Below are 18,616 nucleotides of genomic sequence, written 5' to 3'. Positions count from 1 at the left end.
TGTATCTGTGCTTCCAAGGGCTTTCTTGGTGTGGGGAAATCCATTGCTTGTGATTAAGAAGTGAGTCTTCCTTTTCAATTTAATATTTACCCTGTTTGTAAGCCAAAGTTAACCAAGGACAGGATATGACAGCCCAAAATTACCTCCAGGCAAGACAACTGGCCCTATTCATAAACCCTGATGTAGACTCTGCTTGGCTCTTACTATGTGAGGGAGCCTTTCCTTCCTGACTCCTCCAGAAGTGGTGGTGAGGCTGCCTGGTATTAAGGAGGGAAGGATGGAGGCTGGTACTAAAGTAGCTGCAGGAATCTGACTACAAAACTCAGCTGTGCTGTGGGATAAATGCCTGCCCAGATATTCACTACTATTGGTTCTTCGCCAGCATCAGGCCTGGGGCGCTCCCAGGGTCTCTGGATTTGACTTCTGCAATCAAATCTTAACAAGCAAAAGGTACTTCTCATTCTCAAATCCACTGGTTGTTTCTTGGGGTTCATGACTGGTCTTCCTGCTAGGGCTGAATTATGTAATGTCAAAAACCAATACTTCTATTCCATCAAATCTGCTATCTCCATAAAGGAACACAGAGACCTATGGAACCACAGGGTCTCACAGGTGAAGGTCTAGGGAAACTGTCCTGGAAAATTTCAGCACGAGGGAGAGCCTGGCTAGAGCCACAAGTGTCAAAGCAGCCATATGCAAAGGGAAGAAAAGAGTCACATTTTGCTAAAAACAGGATTCAAAAGGTTAGGTAACCCTAAAACCAGAAACTGAAATACAAAAAGAGTTATAAGAATTAAACAACCATTGAAAAAAAACAATGAATTGAAAATGAAGCTGAAGATTTGAAAGAAGAAAAGCCACTAGGCCAAAACAGCAGACATGAAAGCTACATTGAACAGAAATAAAGGTTAAACTATTTTTGATCCAGAAAGTTGAAAGCCTAGGAAAAGCAGAAGTAAAATCTGAGGCTTAAAAAAAAAAAGGTAAAAATTTGAAAGTGGGAGTAAAAAAAAAATTGGCTATAGCAAACGAAGTCATTACTATTACGGAAGTTCGGACACAGGCCCAGTATCTTCCGTGTTACCTGGCAGCCTAGCAGCAGGTCTTTCAACTTCTGAGAGCACCTGCCTGCTCTCACCCTCCTCACAGGTGGCCTTACAGGACCATGAGCACCTACAAGGAACACAGCTTGGCCTCAACAAACTTCCCTGTTTCTCCATCTTGTTAAATGAATGAGCTTAGAGAAGAGGCAGATGAATATAAAACACTCGTTTTATTTAAAAAAAGGAAAAGGCTGTTTGCCTGGTGATGATGTACCCTTGTAAAGTCTGGTTTTTTATACAATTCTTACACCACAATAATCTCATAATCTAATATTTCGTTAGCACCGTCATCAGCAAAGTATAACGTGAACATCAGTGCTCAGTTAACTGATACCAACTCTGGAAAATGGGTTTAGAGCCCGCATTACTTGGATTCCACTCAAGTGAAAATTTGTGATACATTCTGAACAAGATCAGGTTAAAATTCTCCTTTGAATTAGCGTTGGTTTTTTCGAAAAGGAATTTGTTTACAAAGTATTCAAACAAAACTCTAAAGTCGATGTTTAATCCTGTATGTTTAAGAACTCTGAAAGAAATAATTAAATACAGTGGATATAATGAGAACTCTTACCTATGAAAAGATTTCTAAATGACCCCTACATAAACTTTAATGACCTGGTTCTATTTCCATGAAATATTAATAGTGACATGCTTTTTAATATGTCAAAACCCAAACACTGTATCATTTAGACTAGCCTTCTTTCAGTGAGGTTTCATTACTGTGTCGGTTTTAATTTAGTCTTTTTGCTTAGTAGATGTTCTCCCAACTCACTCCAGCCTTCACGTGGAAGGCTTTTATGTAGATGAGCACCACCACTGGCTGACAGCTTCCATTAGTGACATGATTCTGCTTTCCAGTTTTTACTAAACTTTGATGGTTCTCAGCCTCCAGCCCCTGCACAGGTCCTGGGACACCCAGAAATTATCTAGTTAACCCTGTACGAATTAAAATCAGGTCCTGCATCAGGGTGTTAAATAGACTACAAGGCAGGTCTTGTGAACAAAATTTTTTATTTACACACTGTATCTAGAAGCAGATACATAAATTCTTATACAATTAATTTCCAAAAATGTGCAAGAAATTACTATAATTTGTTTACAAACCAAAACACATATTAAAATCAATGGACTTTGGATAATTCATTCTGTGGTGTTCTCAGTACAAATGGTACACACCTGATTTGAAACATACAGAAAAAGTGTAAACTACAGCAATCTGAATTGCAAGTATTAATTTCATGGCACTCCAACAACTATGAAATTTCTTTAACCCAACATGTATACTTACTACAAAATTCTATAAGAATTTTTCATAATCTCTGGATGTAGAGTTTGGATCACTTTTCAGAAACAGCAACTACACACTTTGCCATGTTATGATTGATTAATAAAAAGAATGTTTATAAAAAACCTTCTTTACAGGATTAAAAAAGTATTAAAAGAAACCAAATTTGTGATTGCTAGTGTACCAACACTTTTAGAATTTTAAAGTTATTTGCGGAACTGGCTATTGCTCCTTATTAGAGTATTTAACAAAACTGTCTATTGCTGGTAGTGTGATTTCATTTTGAAATTAAGACTTCATGTTTGATGAAAAGCAATTAAGATTTAAATGAAAGTGTATTATTCTGAATCATTCATAAAGCAGTATCTCTCATATACAATGTGAAATGTACAGTAATTAAAATTGGCATTTCTGAAAGCATTGTTACAAAGATATTTTAGACTTGTAGCACTAGCAGAGACATTGCATTAACCTATATAAGATTTTAGTAACTTTTATCCTGTTTCAGTAATACTGACTCAAAAATTACAACGTATACTTTGGGTTCTGTTTCCTTTACGCCAATGATTTAGCCTTTTGGAACTTGATTTTCTTCAATAGCAAGATGGTTGTCCTGTGTAGCTGGTTTCCTTAAAAACTATTTTTAGTTCTATGATCATTTCCTGTGATATATTCTGACCTTCTAAATTTTCAGATTATTGCACCGAGTTTTCCTTAGACAGAAAGAGAAAGAATGAGATATTTTTCAAGTACTTTCTACAGCCTTCTTATTATTTATAAAAACGCACAATAGTGTTATAGTAAGCCTAAAAGTAGCTTCTGGCCTCCATCATGTTTCATGATGAAATATTGAATAGAAAACAATTCTGATTCACCTATTATGGCAAATGGATACAGCTTTCCTGTTTTCTTTTCCTTGCCTTGAGCTCAGATTTTTAGAAGCACGTATTTAAAAAGCAATCATAGGCTGTGTCCATGTCATCTAAGTTACCTGCCAATAGAATTCTAAAATTTAACCAAATTGTATCTAGACCAAACTACATGATGAGTTTTCTCTCTCTCTTTTCCCTGTTTCCACTTTTAACCGGACTGTGTTCGTATCATAGAAAGCCAGTCTTCCACATTCTGTTCCACAAACGGTTATCTTTCCACACAAAAGTAGAAAATGTCACAAAACGTCTTTCTGCTTGCAAATTTAACTTTTTGGCAAATAGTCTGACTTTATCAGAATCTAACAATTTCAAACTAGATTAGAATAGGGCATATTAAAGTATATATTATGAATGTACAAAAGCACATCAAAATTTGGCTTTCTGAATTAGAACAGTATCAAGACTGTCCTCCACTAAACACAAAATACAATTTTAAAAAACATTTAGATGAAAATCTGAATAATCTTGACACTAAACGGGTAGATCATAAACACACGGCATGATGAGAAAACACAGGGAATAGGTTATGTCCACATAAGACGGGTTCAGGGCAGTCCAAAGACCTCTGTGCACCATGATCTCACAAGGAGGACATGTAAATGCTTCTGGAGACACGGAGAAGCCATTTCAACATCTATTATTATACACAGTGACTCTGTGACAAAACCTGCCATCTAATATAGATGCACAGGGACTTTTAACTCACCCTAGATATATTTTAAGTTGTTTTAAAAATAAATAGTTTTGCAAAAAAATAGTTTAAATGTCTTGCATTAATTTGATAACAAGCTTACAACTCTGTAATAGTTCTTAATCCAAATAGCTTATAATGAACACTTAAATTATATTATTACAGTATTACTCCATATTCCATCTTATTAGGAGAAAACATATCAGAAAATGAATGAGTCTTTGTAATAAGGTACAAGTAACATCCCACCAAAATTAAGTACCTTTTCCCCTTTAAGTCAAAATACCATAACACCATAATACTATGGCATTGTGCCTTTTCTTGGTAATATCTCAGTTCTGACCCTAAAAAACAAAGAGAAAAAAGTGAGGATTCAGATATGTTTGAATGACAAAGCCAGAAAGTATGACCTAAACCTTTATCCTCATGTTTAAAGTGGTAAGAGACTTTTCCTATCTCTTCCTTTAAGCGACAAAGGAAGAACCATCCCAAATTACATGTTTCATCTGAGATAGAAACACTTTCCTTTAAAGCTGTATAGCTGAAAATTTTCTGGACAGGGCAATCCCGAAATACTACATCCATTGCAGAACTGTTAAATGAATAAACACTCTGTGTTTCAAAATAACTAAAAATTACTGAATATAACATCCCTCCCCAACAACAGACTCAAGGATATAAAATTATTAGCATGGCAAATTAGTGAAGATTAAGCTAAATTTTAAAAACCTATTTTTAAATGGCAGTATATATGATAGACAATATGACTTTCACATTATCTAACATGGTTTTAATGTTTTTCTCACGTTGTTAGAAAAATTGCTCCACAATTTCCCCAATTTTTAAAGTCATCAAGGATTCTCTTTATAGTGGGGGTAAGGAATGGTCAAAATCCAGCACACTTTTATAGTAACTACATAGAAGAAAAATATAAATCCAACTTTAAAACAAAGTTTTCTTTCTATTCAAATCAATTTAAAACTTTTTATAAACATTAATGCTGCAAGGGAATCCAGTCCATTTATGAAAATTAGTTGACAATCAAGTTCACCCAAGAAAATGTTGACTAAGCTAAAGAAATCACAGATAAAACATTTTACCAAAAGAAAGTAAAGGTAACACGCACCAAAAATGCTATCACAGGAAACTATGATCATCTAATATTTCTTTAATAATAATTCTAGTTCCATAGGTTTTCGTGTTATGCCAATTTGTACCCGAGTTTAATTACAGAAAAGGCAACAATTCCTAAACGGGTGGTATACATTTCTTTACAATTTTTTAATGTAAGGCCATTTATTAAAATAGACAAACTATAAGATGAAAATAAAGGCAACAGAAAAATTCAACTTTTCACAACCAAAAAACTTAGCACAACCTCAGAAATAATTTAGAAAAAATTATGCTGTTGTTATATGTTGTAGATCTCCGTTCCATTACCCAAGATTATGTCAATTCATGATTCTAAATAAATCTTTTTAAAGAAATTAAAAACTCATCTTCAGTGTATACGTAAATTCTGTGTTTTATCACATCACACAGGTATGTTTATTCAACATTATCTTTTGAAAATGGGCCATTTAAAAAGACATAGCAATTTCCATTCTGTAAGTTTCATTCGACTTTACTTAAGGTTGAATACACATGAAATGTGCTTTTAATGCATAAAAATCACAGTGGATAGCAGCAAAGGACTGGGCGGGGGGCATTGAGGAGAATTTGATAATTCACATTGTGATTATTCTGCACATTGATGAAAGATAATTCACACCTCTAAAACCTCAAGACTTCCCTTTTTAAAGAACCAAATGAAACCCAAGACACCTTGCTGACACTTCCCCCTAACAAACTGATGACTCTTTTACACATAAAACAAATAGTTATGGCAGCAAAAGATTTTGATGGCAATGAAAGTCTGTAAACTGTATTTCAATCTCTTTTCCTTATTCCCAAAGTGCAAGATGCAGGGTTCTCAATCTTTCAGTAGTGCTTCTCCTGTAAATAATCCTTCATTTTGTTTGGCAAAGGCAGTTTCTGAATTAAGTCTATCCTGGTATACTGACGTATAACAAAGCGACACAGGTACTGCAGCGAGCGCACCTGCATGAACCGGGACACTGGGTTGGTCAGTCTGACGGGGTAAGTTGCAGATCCAGGCAGCCGAGACCTTGAATAACAAAAAGCTCCATTTTCAGAGTCCCTGATTGAATGCTCAATTAGATCAACTATGGACGTGTGTCCTTCCACATCTGGCTGTTCATAAAAGCTAAACCTACCGTTTGAGTGCTCAATTCTAGTGTGAAGTGTTTTACCATGGGAGCGAAAGCTCAAGCTTAAAAGATAACGGTCGTCAGAACTGTCCCGGACAAGAAAAGAACCATCTGGCACGTTTGCTAGCTTCCCTTCTGCCTCCCAACGTGTGATTGGTCCCCAGTACCATCCTTGTTTTGCAAGTTTTTTCAGCTCCTCTGTAAGGCTTGTCACAACCATGGGACCACTACTTTGCACTGAGTCATAAACTCTTGCAACCCCAGGAGCAGAGTTAGGATCAAAATTCAAATGACAGCGCATACTTTCAGCCACGTGGGCCTCTGTGCCAGGGAGTCCACTGAAGTTCCTTTGGATTTGATTATTCTGCATTGGAGGTAGCAATGGTGAGAGTGGAGGGACATCATCGTGACCCGCCCTCGGGCTCTGCAACATGACTCCCGTGGTGCCAATCAACAAGCCATTCACCGACTGATCCACAAAGATCTCTGGGGCAACAACGAGGTCCTGGTCTACCTGACTCTCGTCTTCAGGGAAAGAGCGCCCTCCCACTTGAGGAGGAACCGCAGAGACTTCCATGGGAGAAGAACTGTCCAGACAATAGCTACGTGATCCTTCCAAAGGATACATCCCCTCATCTAAAGGCACAGTATACTGAATGTAGTCCTGAGGCATAAGTCCAATAACGACAGGCACATGTTCATCCAGGTGAAGATGCAGGTCTCCGTTCTGTGAAGCCGAGCTCTTCAGTGAATTGGCTTGCTCTTGGCACGCGGTCTCAGGCTGGAGGTCGTGGAAATCCTTCCGGACGCCGTTCAGGGCTGGACTCGGGCTGGAAGAGTGAACCAAGGCCTTGACTCTCACCTCCATCTTGATGCAGGTCTCCTCGGAGTTTGTGGGCCGAAGAGGCCACGGCGTGGGGCTGTAGTGATGGCTGCGGAGGGAGGTGGACCGTATCGGCCTCTGAGCTCTCACGTCTTTAAAGACGATGGGTGCTGAGGAGGAGGAGAAGGTGTCCTCGTCGGCACAGCTCCCAGAGGGTGTGCCTGCCTTGCCTTTTTTCTGTTTTGCAGAAAGCCGCCTTTTTAGCGTTCCCATCAGGCTCTCGCTTTTTGATCTGTTTTTTCCGCCTTTTTCATCTTCACTGTTGATATCGCAGCTGGCCATATCTTTACCGTAGCAGCTACCAAACAAGGAATCATCTTTTCCAAAGTCACCGGCTAGCGATGGTGGTTGTACTACCATGAAATCAGTTTCTTCTTTACTTTTATTCAAGTTAAAAGATTTCCGGAAGGTTTTAAGACTAATTTTCTTCATTATGACTAGTTACCTAATCCAAGGGATCAAAATTTCTTCCTGGAATATTATCCCCAAACATCTGGAGAGCCTGCAAGGCTGCATCTATGTATTTTTCCTGCTTCATTTAACCTTTGGAGCCATTTTCTAAAAAAAAAGAAAGAGTCATATTAAAAAATATTTCCACCAAAGTTTTATTTTAGTCAGGTTTAATCCTTTAGCTTCTGAACAGGAACACCCCAGTCTTTTCTTAATGTCAGCTCTGTTAGGACTGGGATTTCTTTCTGTTGCACCCAGCAGAGCAGATCACTGCCTACTACACAATGAGCATGTGCTGAATATTTGATCATGTTTATAAAGAAAAAGCTTGCATCTACCTTTCTTTTCCCTGGCACCTCGCTTTTTGGTACAATCTCTAACGTGTGGGCCAGTGGTCACATTCTTCCCAGCTGGAGTCTAGGCTAGACCGCACTCCTGCAGCACTGACCCGCTCGTGTCCCAGCGTGACGCTCAGCAAAGGCGCTCCGTAGAACTGGAAAAACAAGCCTAGTCAGCTCCTCAACACCTTATGCATATTTTAATATTTAAGCATGCGTCAAAATAAACAAAAAGAATTTCATTATTGATGCTAAATTATCTAGAGATGTTCCTCTATACTCAGGAGTTCCTTGAGAATAGGCTCATTCACCATCAAGTTCTCCAAGCACAGAGGAGGGAGAAGTCAAATGCATGCAGGCTGAAAATCTTTCATCTCTGAAATACACCCATAAAAACGAGATGTGTCTCATTTTGATCTATTTGGAAGATTATGAAACATATTTCCAAAATTATTCTTACTTTTTTGCATTTCCCGTGGCAAATTTTTACTTCTGTATCCAGAAATACGTTTTCTAAACTTCTTTGTACATTGTTCTACCACTGAAATACAGGATTTCAATTCTGTAAAGACTTTCTGAAAGTCACTTCACAGGAAGAAATCTTGGTTCCATAAACCACGTTAAGTGATCCTAGCAACACTGCTTTACAAAGGCCTTCTGTTTAAGCTGTGCGGAATGTTTTCTTTCCTCCACCGCCATGTGCTGCCTTCTCTGCAGCCATCAGAGTACAATGCCTTGACAAGGTGATTTGCTTGAACTTGAGCGAAATGCTAATAAAACCCAGAACAAGATTCTGACCTCCCAAACCAGCAGTTTAGCGCCACTCAGTTTCTTGGCAAAAGACTCTGGCTCTAGCTTTGATCCCATTCATGAACTCACTCTGCATTTGCTAAGCCCCTACTCAGCCTCCGCTGAGTCAGCCTGGCTCAGCCTTGTGTGGCAATATGCAGATTAATAAATAACTGACGTCTCCTAATCCAATAAGAGTGACAGATATATGAACGGATACATTGTAGTATCAACACTTCAGTCACATAATGGTACACAAGGTTAGAGCTGACAGGAGAGAAAACCTGGTAAATGTCTCCTTTTAGTTTTGGATAGGATTTGGGTGGTATACAGATGGAATCATTTTTACTAAAAACCACTCAGATCAGACAACCTATCAGGGGATCAGTAATATCATGTGCCCAAAAGGAAGAAGCAATTTTTATAAGTCTACTGTCATGCACTACGTTTCTGAACAAGTTGTAAAAAAAATAAAAAATTTAAAATATCTGAAGCACCAGTTACTTTTAAATAATAAAAGAAGTCGTATATTAGGTGAACTCACTGTCTTAGTCGCATGTCTTCTACTCAAGCATAATGATGTACAACTGCCAGAACCAGTAACTGATGAACCCTCCTAAATGTGAGATTCAAATAGTTCTGCTTCCCACTATCACGCCCATACCCCAAAAACATGAGAGACTGGCAACCATAGCAAAAGTACTTGGCAATAACCTACTTGAAAATGATACCTTTTTCAACTACCTGTCCATATCTGTAAGCTATTAATCAATACTAATATTAAAGAAACAAAATTCAATCCTGGACATTACAAACCATAAAAAGTTCTATTAGGCCATATGGTCTTTTATCTCTTCCCTTCAATTTCTAGGCAAAGATTACTCTAAAATTTTTAAGAGTATCTGTTTTTCTGTTTGCACATCCAAAAATATATGCCATCTTTTTATAGGATTACCATCTGTCTCGTGCCTAAGTAAATGTTCTGAATTAGTTTTACTGCTTTTCTAATTGTAAAATTTTAAGTTTACACATAAAATGTATATAAAGTTTCAAGGGAAAAAGCTTTCGACATTCAAATGCTTTATCTATATGAGTAAAGGACAGCATCTTCAAATAATTTCAACCTCTTCTTAAAGAAATGACTTGAGGCAGTCAGTCATCATAACACATAATAAAAAAAGTAGATCAAACAACTACATAATCTTCAATAAACAAAACAGCTTTATTATCCCCCTTTTACAAAATGAGGAAACAGAGTATCAGAGAGATTCGAATTTGCCCAACAAAGTCAAACAATTTGCTACTACAAACAGCAGATCCAGAATCTAAACCTGGCTGCTATCTGCAAAGCTCGCATTCTTTCCCTGTGCCAGACTGCCCTACCTGCCATTCTTCTGCTTACATCAGTGGTTTTCAAACATTCTGGTCTCAGAACCCCTTTATTCTCTTAAAAATTATTGGAAGACAAGCAGCAGCACTGTTTATGTGGGTTGTGTCGACTGAAATGTACCCTACTAGAAAATAAAACTGGGACCGGGCACAGTGGCTAGCGCCTGCAATCACAGCACTTTGGGAGGCTGAGGCGGGTAGATCACCAGAGGTTAAGAGTTCGAGACCACCCTGGTCAACATGGTGAAACCCTGTCTCTACTAAAAATACAAAATAAATAAATAAATAAATAAATTAGGTGGTGTGTGCCTGTAATCCCAGCTACTCAGGAGGCTGAGGCAGGAGATTGAGGTTGTAGTGAGCCAAGATCGCACCACTGTACTCCAGCCTGGGCAACAAGAGTGAAAACTCAGTCTTAAAAAAATAAATAAATAAATAAATACATAAAAACCTAGGAAAATTTGTTATTTATTTATTTATTGAAGATACAGAGTATCAGTCTCTCTAGTCTCGGCAGAGGATACATCTAAGATCCTCAGTGGATGCCTCAAACCACAGATAGTACAGACCCCTATAAAAAGTATACTTCGCTTTTTTTTTTTTTTTTTTTTTGAGACGGAGTTTCACTCATGTTACCCAGGCTGGAGTGCAATGGCATGATCTTGGCTCACCGCAACCTCCGCCTCCTGGGTTCAGGCAATTCTCCTGCCTCAGCCTCCTGAGTAGCTGGGATTACAGGCACGCACCACCATGCCCAGCTAATTTTTTGTATTTTTAGTAGAGACGGGGTTTCACCATGTTGACCAGGATGGTCTCGATCTCTTGACCTCGTGATCCACCCGCCTCGGCCTCCCAAAGTGCTGGGATTACAGGCTTGAGCCACCGCGCCCGGCCTACTTCGCTTTTTTTCCTATACACACATAACTACGATAAAATTTAATTTTTAAATTAGGCACAGTAAAAGATTAGCAACTATAATTTATTTTTAAAATTGAACAATTATAGCAATATATTGTAATAAAATCTATGAGAATGTGGACTCTCTCTCACACAAAACATCATGTTGTACTGCACTTACCTGTGTTAGGATGACTATCCACCGTGGGTAACTGAAAACTGTGCATGGGGGACTACCGTATGTTGTTTTAATTAAAGTGTAAGAAGAAAATTCAGCCTCCTCCAGATACACAGTTGGAAAAAGGAAGAATATATTTTATTTAATAACCTTTTCATATTAACTATGGATATTTTTCTTTGATATCAAAATTCACTGAATGATAGTTTCTTAATGTAAAATTGCCCTGTAAAATCTGAAACCATAACAAATTTTTCACTCTGTAACATTCAAACCCATTGGTCCATCTTGCATTCTGAACAAATCTTATATGAATCACGGTTTTCTAACATCATATATTAGTAATTTCATTACACAATATGACAAACTCATATTTGTGAATATCACCAAAGTCTTTCAAGTACTGAAAAGCAGTTAAGTCAACAGTGGTAGATACAAGCTTTCCACAACTGTAATTTTTGTTTGAAACATGGAATTTAGGCTGGGTGCGGTGGCTCATGCCTATAATCCCAGCACTCTTGGGAGGCCGTGGTGGGTGGATCACTTGAGGTCAGGAGTTCAAGACCAACCTGGCTACAAATACAAACATTAGCTGGCCATTGTGGCTCACATCTGTAATCCCACCTACTCAAGAGGCTGAAGCAAGAGAATCACTTGAACCCAGGATGCAGAGGCTGCGATGGGTTGAGATCATACCACTGCACTCCAGCCTGGGCAACACAGCAAGACTCCATCTCAAAAAAAAAAAAAAAAGAAACTTTTAATTTTATCCCTGGCAACAATATTGTTACTTGTTTTTACTGAAGTGACAGGCTGATGTTGATCATTTATGGGGCAATATCTATTAAAACTCAGATGGAATAATCACGTGTTATGAGTCGATCGTTGTTTTTAGTAAAAGCAGTTATTTCACAAAATAAGAAGCTAGTTAGCTACTGTAGCCAGCAATTCAAACAACAAGCGCTTCCCCTGAAAACACTCTTCCTTCTTCAGTATGTACTAAAAAGTACCTTCCAAATACTCACATTTCATAAAAAGGATTTTACAAAGATAAATACTCAGGGTGACGATTTAATAAAATTAGTAACTTTTACAGCTTCATCAATGGTATCCTTAAGTATAACCAATTTTTTTTTTCTTTTTTTTTACTAAAATGCTTGGTTCTTACTAAAGTAAAGAGCATATGACTACTATTACATGACGACTATTACAGTTTGGTGCCACTGCCTTGACTCATGGTAAGGCATCATCAGTTTTATCCACCATTGCTTTCTGTACCATCAGTGAAGAAGGCAAATGATGTTTCAGCATTATTCTGAAAGAGGATCCACAGACCAGAGCCACAGGCTTAAAGTATCTATGAAGGCAATTTAAAAGAACAAAAAGAAAGACTTTAACATAAAGCAAAGAATCCACATAAAAAGTTAACAAGATGAGCTGATAGCATTTTAAGTTATCTCTCTGCACCATAAGTTGCATTGTCAATTTCTGAACCTGCATGGTTCATGTACTTTCATCTCAGTTTTTTAGATTCGACTCCACTGCTCCTAAACCTGTGAGAACACTATTTGCCATTCCCTTAGGAAAAAAAGAAAAGATAAGAGATACCAAAGTCTTCCCAGAAAGGGAGTAAAGAAAAAGGAGGAATGGAACAGACCATACAATAAAACAGAATTACAATATAAATATAACATATGATAAGATGTAGACTACAAAATGTTTTTTTCAACCAATACAAATAAATGGGGTAAATTCAACTATTAGAAGAAAAATATTTTAAGATCTGGTTTTTGAAAAGCAACAATCATGTTATATGTGGAAAGGACACACTAAAACAAATTATCTCAGAAAGTTTCAAAAGTTTTAAAGTTTCAAAACACCACAAAATCTCTCCAGTATTTCCACTCTTTCCAACTGTTCTCTTCTTCACCGTGCCTGTGATTTTCTTACACTACCAGCTAGTTGTACTCAGCGTGTTCTACTTCAGATCAGGAATGTTTTCAGTAGTGGTCACTGCTGTATTTCCAACACCAAAGATAGCTCCTGGGCATGGCTGATGCTCAGATGCAAACTTTGTTTGTATTTAAATTCATTATGCAGTTTAAACACATGAACCAATAAGTATACTCTGGAAAATGATTTCTATAAAAGTAGTGCCAATTGATTTGGAAATAAATAAATGCAGGTGGCTAAAAATGCTTTCTGCAGAATCAGGTACAGGCAAAACCACTCTAAAAGACTAGGGAAACATTCCTTAAAAAAAAAGAAAAAAGAAACCCTAGTCCTATAATAAATAATAGGTCAGGTACAGTGGCTCACGCCTGTCAACCCAACACTTTGGGACGCTGAGGCAGGTGGATCACTTGAGGTCAGGAGTTCGAGGCCAGCCTAGCCAACATGGTAAAACTCCGTCTCTACCAAAAAATACAAAAATTAGCCTGGCTTGATGGTACACACTTGCAGTCCCAGTTACTCAGAGGCTAAGGTGGGAGGATTGCTTGAACCCAGGAGGCAGAGGTTGCAGTGAGCTGAGATCACACCACTCCACACACACACAGCCCAACATGGGTGGCAGAGTAGAAAAAAGATGCTGGTGTGGATGTGGTGAAAAGGGAACATTTTTACTGTTGGTGGGAATGTAAACCGGAACCACTATGAAAAACAGTGTGGGGATTCCATAAAGAACTAAAAGTAGATCTACCATTTGATCGAGCAATCCCACTATTAGCTGTCTCCCGCAGGGAAGAAAAATTATACAAAATTATACGAAAAAGATACTTGCACACACGTTTATGGCAGCACAATTCACAATTGCAAAAATATGGAACCAGTCCAATGCCCATCAATCAATGAGTGAATAAAGAAAATGTGGTATATATATAAACCAAACATCATTATGTCCTCACAAGTGGGAGCTAAGTTATAAGGATGCAAAGGTATAAGAATGATACAATGGACTTTGCGGACTCAGGAAAAAGGGTGGGAGGGGGTGGGGATAAAAGACTACACATTAGGTACAAGGTACACTGCTCGGGTGATGGGTGCACGAAAACCTCAGAAATCACCACTAAAGAACTTATCCCCGTAACCAAAAAGTACCTGTTCCCCAAAAACTTATTGAAATAAAAAATAAATTATAAAAAATAAATTCATTCCACTATGCGGGCCAAGTGCGGCAGCTCACGTGTGTAATCCCAGCACTTTGGGAGGCCAAGGCAGGCGGATCACGAGGTCGAGATCGAAACCATCCTGGTCAACATGGTGAAACTCCCTCTCTACTTAAAATACAAAAATTAGCTGGGCGTGGTGGCGTGTGCCTGTAGTCCCAGCTACCTGGGAGGCTGAGGCAGGAGAATTGCTTGAACCCGGGAGGCAGAGGTTGCAGTGAGCCGAGATCATGCCACTGCATTCTAGCCTGGCGCATGGCGACAGAGCAAGACTCTGTCTAAAAAAAAAAAAAAAAAAAAATCCACTGTGATACCTTGAAGAAAAAAAAAACACCTAGGCCTTTGTACAAAGATTGCTTTCAAAGGCAATTAACTTCTCATTCTTCTTAAAGTGCTAAACTAGAAATTCTAGATGTGTTATATAAGGACACAGATTATATAATTTAGACCGACACAGAGTTCAGTCAATAGATATTTAAAGAAAACATGCTGGTTCTACATCTAGAAATTAATGAAAAAGTGTACTTACTTGTTTTAATTTAAAATAAAATGTTTAAAGTACATGAGTCCCTAGTTCTGTGAAGTTTTTTAGTTAACTGACAAATACCAATTCTGAAAAATTTTGGGGGAAAAAAATAAAAGGAGTCTTGTAACAGAAAAGAACGGAAAAAGGTACAGGCTAGCAACGAGGAAGCTAGAGTAACAATGACGAGACGACACTGCTTTCAAGAAAAACTGGTCAAACAAAATGAAAAGGGGCATATTATGAAAAGTATAAGCCATAATATAATGAAGATCAAATCTGCCAAAAACCTTTGTACATAAAATGGAACAGCATTAAAATGTCTCTTTCAGCCAAGGAAACTGGAAGTAAACAAAAATGAAGAATATAGCAAAATTAAATCACATAATTATCTTTTAGACATATGGGATTCTGTACCCTAAAAAATGAGAACCCATCTCCTTTACAAGAACTTACGGAACAGTTACAAAAGGCCCCAATGAAAACCTTCATAAATTTTAAAAGTCAGAAAGATCTCCTTAATTAACCACAAAGCAATAAAACTAAACAGCACAAACAAAAAATAATCAAGTAAATTAAACTAAAATCATCAAACACCTTTAACTCAAGTCAGAGACAAAAATCTCAAAATGAACAAACACGGTATACTAACAATGAAAATGCTATATATTTGCTGAGCACAGTGGCTCACGCCTGTAATCCCAGCACTTTGGGAGACTGCGGCAGGCGGATCACTTGAAGTTAATTCAACACCAGCCTGGCCAACATGGTGTAACCTGTCTCTACTAAAAATACAAAAATTAGCCAGGCGTGGTTGGGAGGCACCTGTAATCCAAGCTACTTGGGAGGCTGAGGCAGGAGAATCGCTTAAACCCAGGAGGCGGAGGCTGCAGTGGGCAGAGATTGTGCCACTGCACTCCAGTCTGGGCGACAGAGTGAGACTCCATCTGGGGAAAAAAAGAAAAAGAAAATCCTACATACCAAAATCTACATGATTCTGCAAGACCCTAAAACTAGGCTCACAGAAAAATTCAAAGATTTAAACATTTACAAAACTAAATGGTATGGAGTTAAAAGAAATAAATTATGCATTCAATTCAAGAAGTAATTTATAAACCCCCAGCCAGCAAAAGAAAAATCAGGAAAAATAAAGATAAAAGCACAAATTAATGAATTAGAAAACAGAAAGTAACAGGATTAAACATTACAAGAGTTGATTCTTTGATTACACAAGAGACAACTCAATTGGAAAACAACTAGCTGGCATAATCAAGAAAGGGAAATGTGCTTATACAAAATTGGAAATAGAGCAATCACCACACATTCATGAGAAATCAAAATGTGTAAAATTACTTTGAAAATTCTATGAAAATTAATTTGAAATTCGGATGAAAAGGATAATTTTACAACAAAATATATATTACCAAAATTTGCAGAAGACGACACAGGAATCCCAAAGAAGCTAATAATTGTCAAAGAAACTGAGAAAGTGATCAAGGAGTTACCAAGGCTCTTTTCCCTTTAGGATAAGAACACACGTGCTGATAAGGGCTTAAGACAACTATTTCCCAGCCTGACCAACATGGTGAAACCCTGACTCTATTAAAAATACAAAAAGCAGCCAGGCATAGTGACACGTGCCTGTAGTCCCAGCTACTCGGGAGGCTGAGGCAGGAGAACTGCTTGACCCGGAAGGCGGAGGTTGCAGTGAGTTGAGATCGTGCCATGGCACCTTAGCTTGGCAACAGAGCAAGACTCTGTCTCAGAAAAAATAAAATAAAATAAATAAAAATCCAAAGAATTTTGGTGGAATGAAAATTGTTCTATATCTTGATTGTGGTAGTGTTTATATGACCGAATGCATTTGTTAAAACTCAACAAAATGCAACTAAAAAAGGCGATTTCATTGAAAACAAATTATAAATCAATTATTAAAATTCATTGAAAAGGAAATTCAAACCAAAACAAGATAAGCTCTCATGTGAATTTGAGAAACTTAAATGAGTAACACTTAATGTTGGGAAAGGCATCCCGAACTGAGCATTCATAACTAATGACTGCAATAAATTGGTACAACTTTGTAAAAATTATTTGAAAATATTTATCAAAAATTTAAATTGATATATGCCTAACCAAGTTATGATGCTACTAATGATTTGTCCTTTGCATTTATACTCATGCCAAACACAAAGACATATGGACAACAATGTTCCTTATTGCATTAATAGGAAAAAAAAAAAAGCAAACATTACTCAATCATTGACTTAATATTGGTAAATACAGACCACATAATGGCCTAATATGTGCCAAATCTTTGTTACAACCCTGTAAGTTTGGTACTGTGCGCTGTGAAATAGACTGCATAAGTTCATGTGCTATATTCTGGCTCCACCATTGAATAATTGTGTGATCCAAGAAATATCAGTACCCATCACTCAGGCTAGTTGTGAAGTTTAAATGCGTTAATATATGTGATGTCTTTAAAATAATGCCTGGCTCATATTAGGCTATGCAGATGTTTGCAGCTAGTAAAAGCAGTAGTACTAACATTCTCAACATCTAGATGGGGAAGCTGAGATACAGAGAGGTTAAGAAACTTGCCTAAAATCACACAACTGATTTTAGAGCTCACTTCTCTACACAAAACATTTACTACATAATTCATCTTGGCAAAAACGTGGAATCTAAATGTCAGGAAGCAACAATAACCATAAAAAATCATTAGCTATCATTAGAAAATAATAATCAATACCCAATGGAAATGTTATAAAGCAAGATGTCCACAATGCATTATTGGGGGAAAAAATCAAGTTACCAAACTAAATGTAAAGATTATCTCATTTGTATGTAAATTTATATACCTAAAAGTGCATAGTAAATGTTTCAAAGAATAAAGAAGTGATTACATCTCTAGTGAACAGGAAAAGGGATCAGGAAGCTCAATTGACTTTTATTTTCTATATTAGCCTTTTCTATAATTGTTGAGCAGATTTTACATTACTACAAAAGGACCACTCTACCCCATAAAGTGTTCAGGTACAAGTGAAGGTAAAATAAGGCACTCTGACTAAAAAAACTGTCTCTCTGTGTTTCAGTCACCTGGTATTATGAAAAGCAAGACCCTGATGCCCTCAGAGTCAAAGATCTGAACAACTTTCCAGGCCTTCCCAAACTGTTTCCAATTCTTTCTAGCTTTTAATCCCATGAAGCCAAGTATTACCCTCATGCCTTGCCTCATTCCAAGTACCCAATACTCACTTCAGCCTTTTGCTTCTCTCTTCAAGCAATAATGAAAATGGGAGGATGAAAGATGAACTCACTACATTCTAGGGTCTTAGATTCTAGTGTAGAATACACTGGTGAACATCTGTAGGAATCTGAGAAGCGCTCTAAGAGAAACATACTTAGAAAGCCATCATCACTCAGAGCCACACCTAACTCAGGCCAGGAGGTAGGAGGGCAGGCTTCCTATCACTGAGGCTGCTACTTGTGCTGCTTCTCCAGCCGCCACTCACTTGGAGATTATGCACTCACAATGTTATGTTCATCTTCCTGAATCCTCACAAGCGCTCTACTTGGAAGACAATATTTTTATTTCCATTTTATAGAAGAGCCAACTGGAGCTTAGTTTAATAATTTGTCCGAAGCCACAAAAAAAAGTTGCCAAAAGCCGGGCGCGGTGGCTCACGCCTGTAATCCCAGCACTTCGGGAGGCCGAGGC

At 37.7% G+C, this 18,616-nt stretch overlaps 1 protein-coding gene across 2 annotated transcripts in view; it reads right to left on the bottom strand.

Annotated features, from left to right (window-relative positions):
* Positions 1–5,159: 5,159 nt before the first annotated feature.
* SOCS6 (suppressor of cytokine signaling 6) overlaps positions 5,160–18,616 on the bottom strand; it is a 37,361-nt gene continuing 23,904 nt past the window's right edge. Inside the window, exons 2-3 of one of the 2 annotated variants that reach the window (XM_017527525.2) lie at positions 7,953–8,107; positions 5,160–7,722 (exon numbers count right to left, since the gene is read on the bottom strand). In XM_017527525.2, coding sequence (XP_017383014.1) covers positions 5,992–7,596 — 1,605 coding nt within the window. In that variant the 5' untranslated portion in view covers positions 7,597–7,722; positions 7,953–8,107 and the 3' untranslated portion in view covers positions 5,160–5,991. The remainder of the gene's footprint in view (positions 7,723–7,952; positions 8,108–18,616) is intronic. The other variant, XM_017527526.2, reaches the window with a different exon arrangement.

The sequence above is a fragment of the Cebus imitator genome, unplaced genomic scaffold (genome assembly GCF_001604975.1).
Source record: "Cebus imitator isolate Cc_AM_T3 unplaced genomic scaffold, Cebus_imitator-1.0 Scaffold49, whole genome shotgun sequence".
In the NCBI taxonomy this organism is placed as follows: domain Eukaryota; kingdom Metazoa; phylum Chordata; class Mammalia; order Primates; family Cebidae; genus Cebus; species Cebus imitator.
The sequence above is the reverse complement of the archived record's forward strand: the minus strand, read 5'-3'. Positions and strand labels throughout refer to the sequence as shown.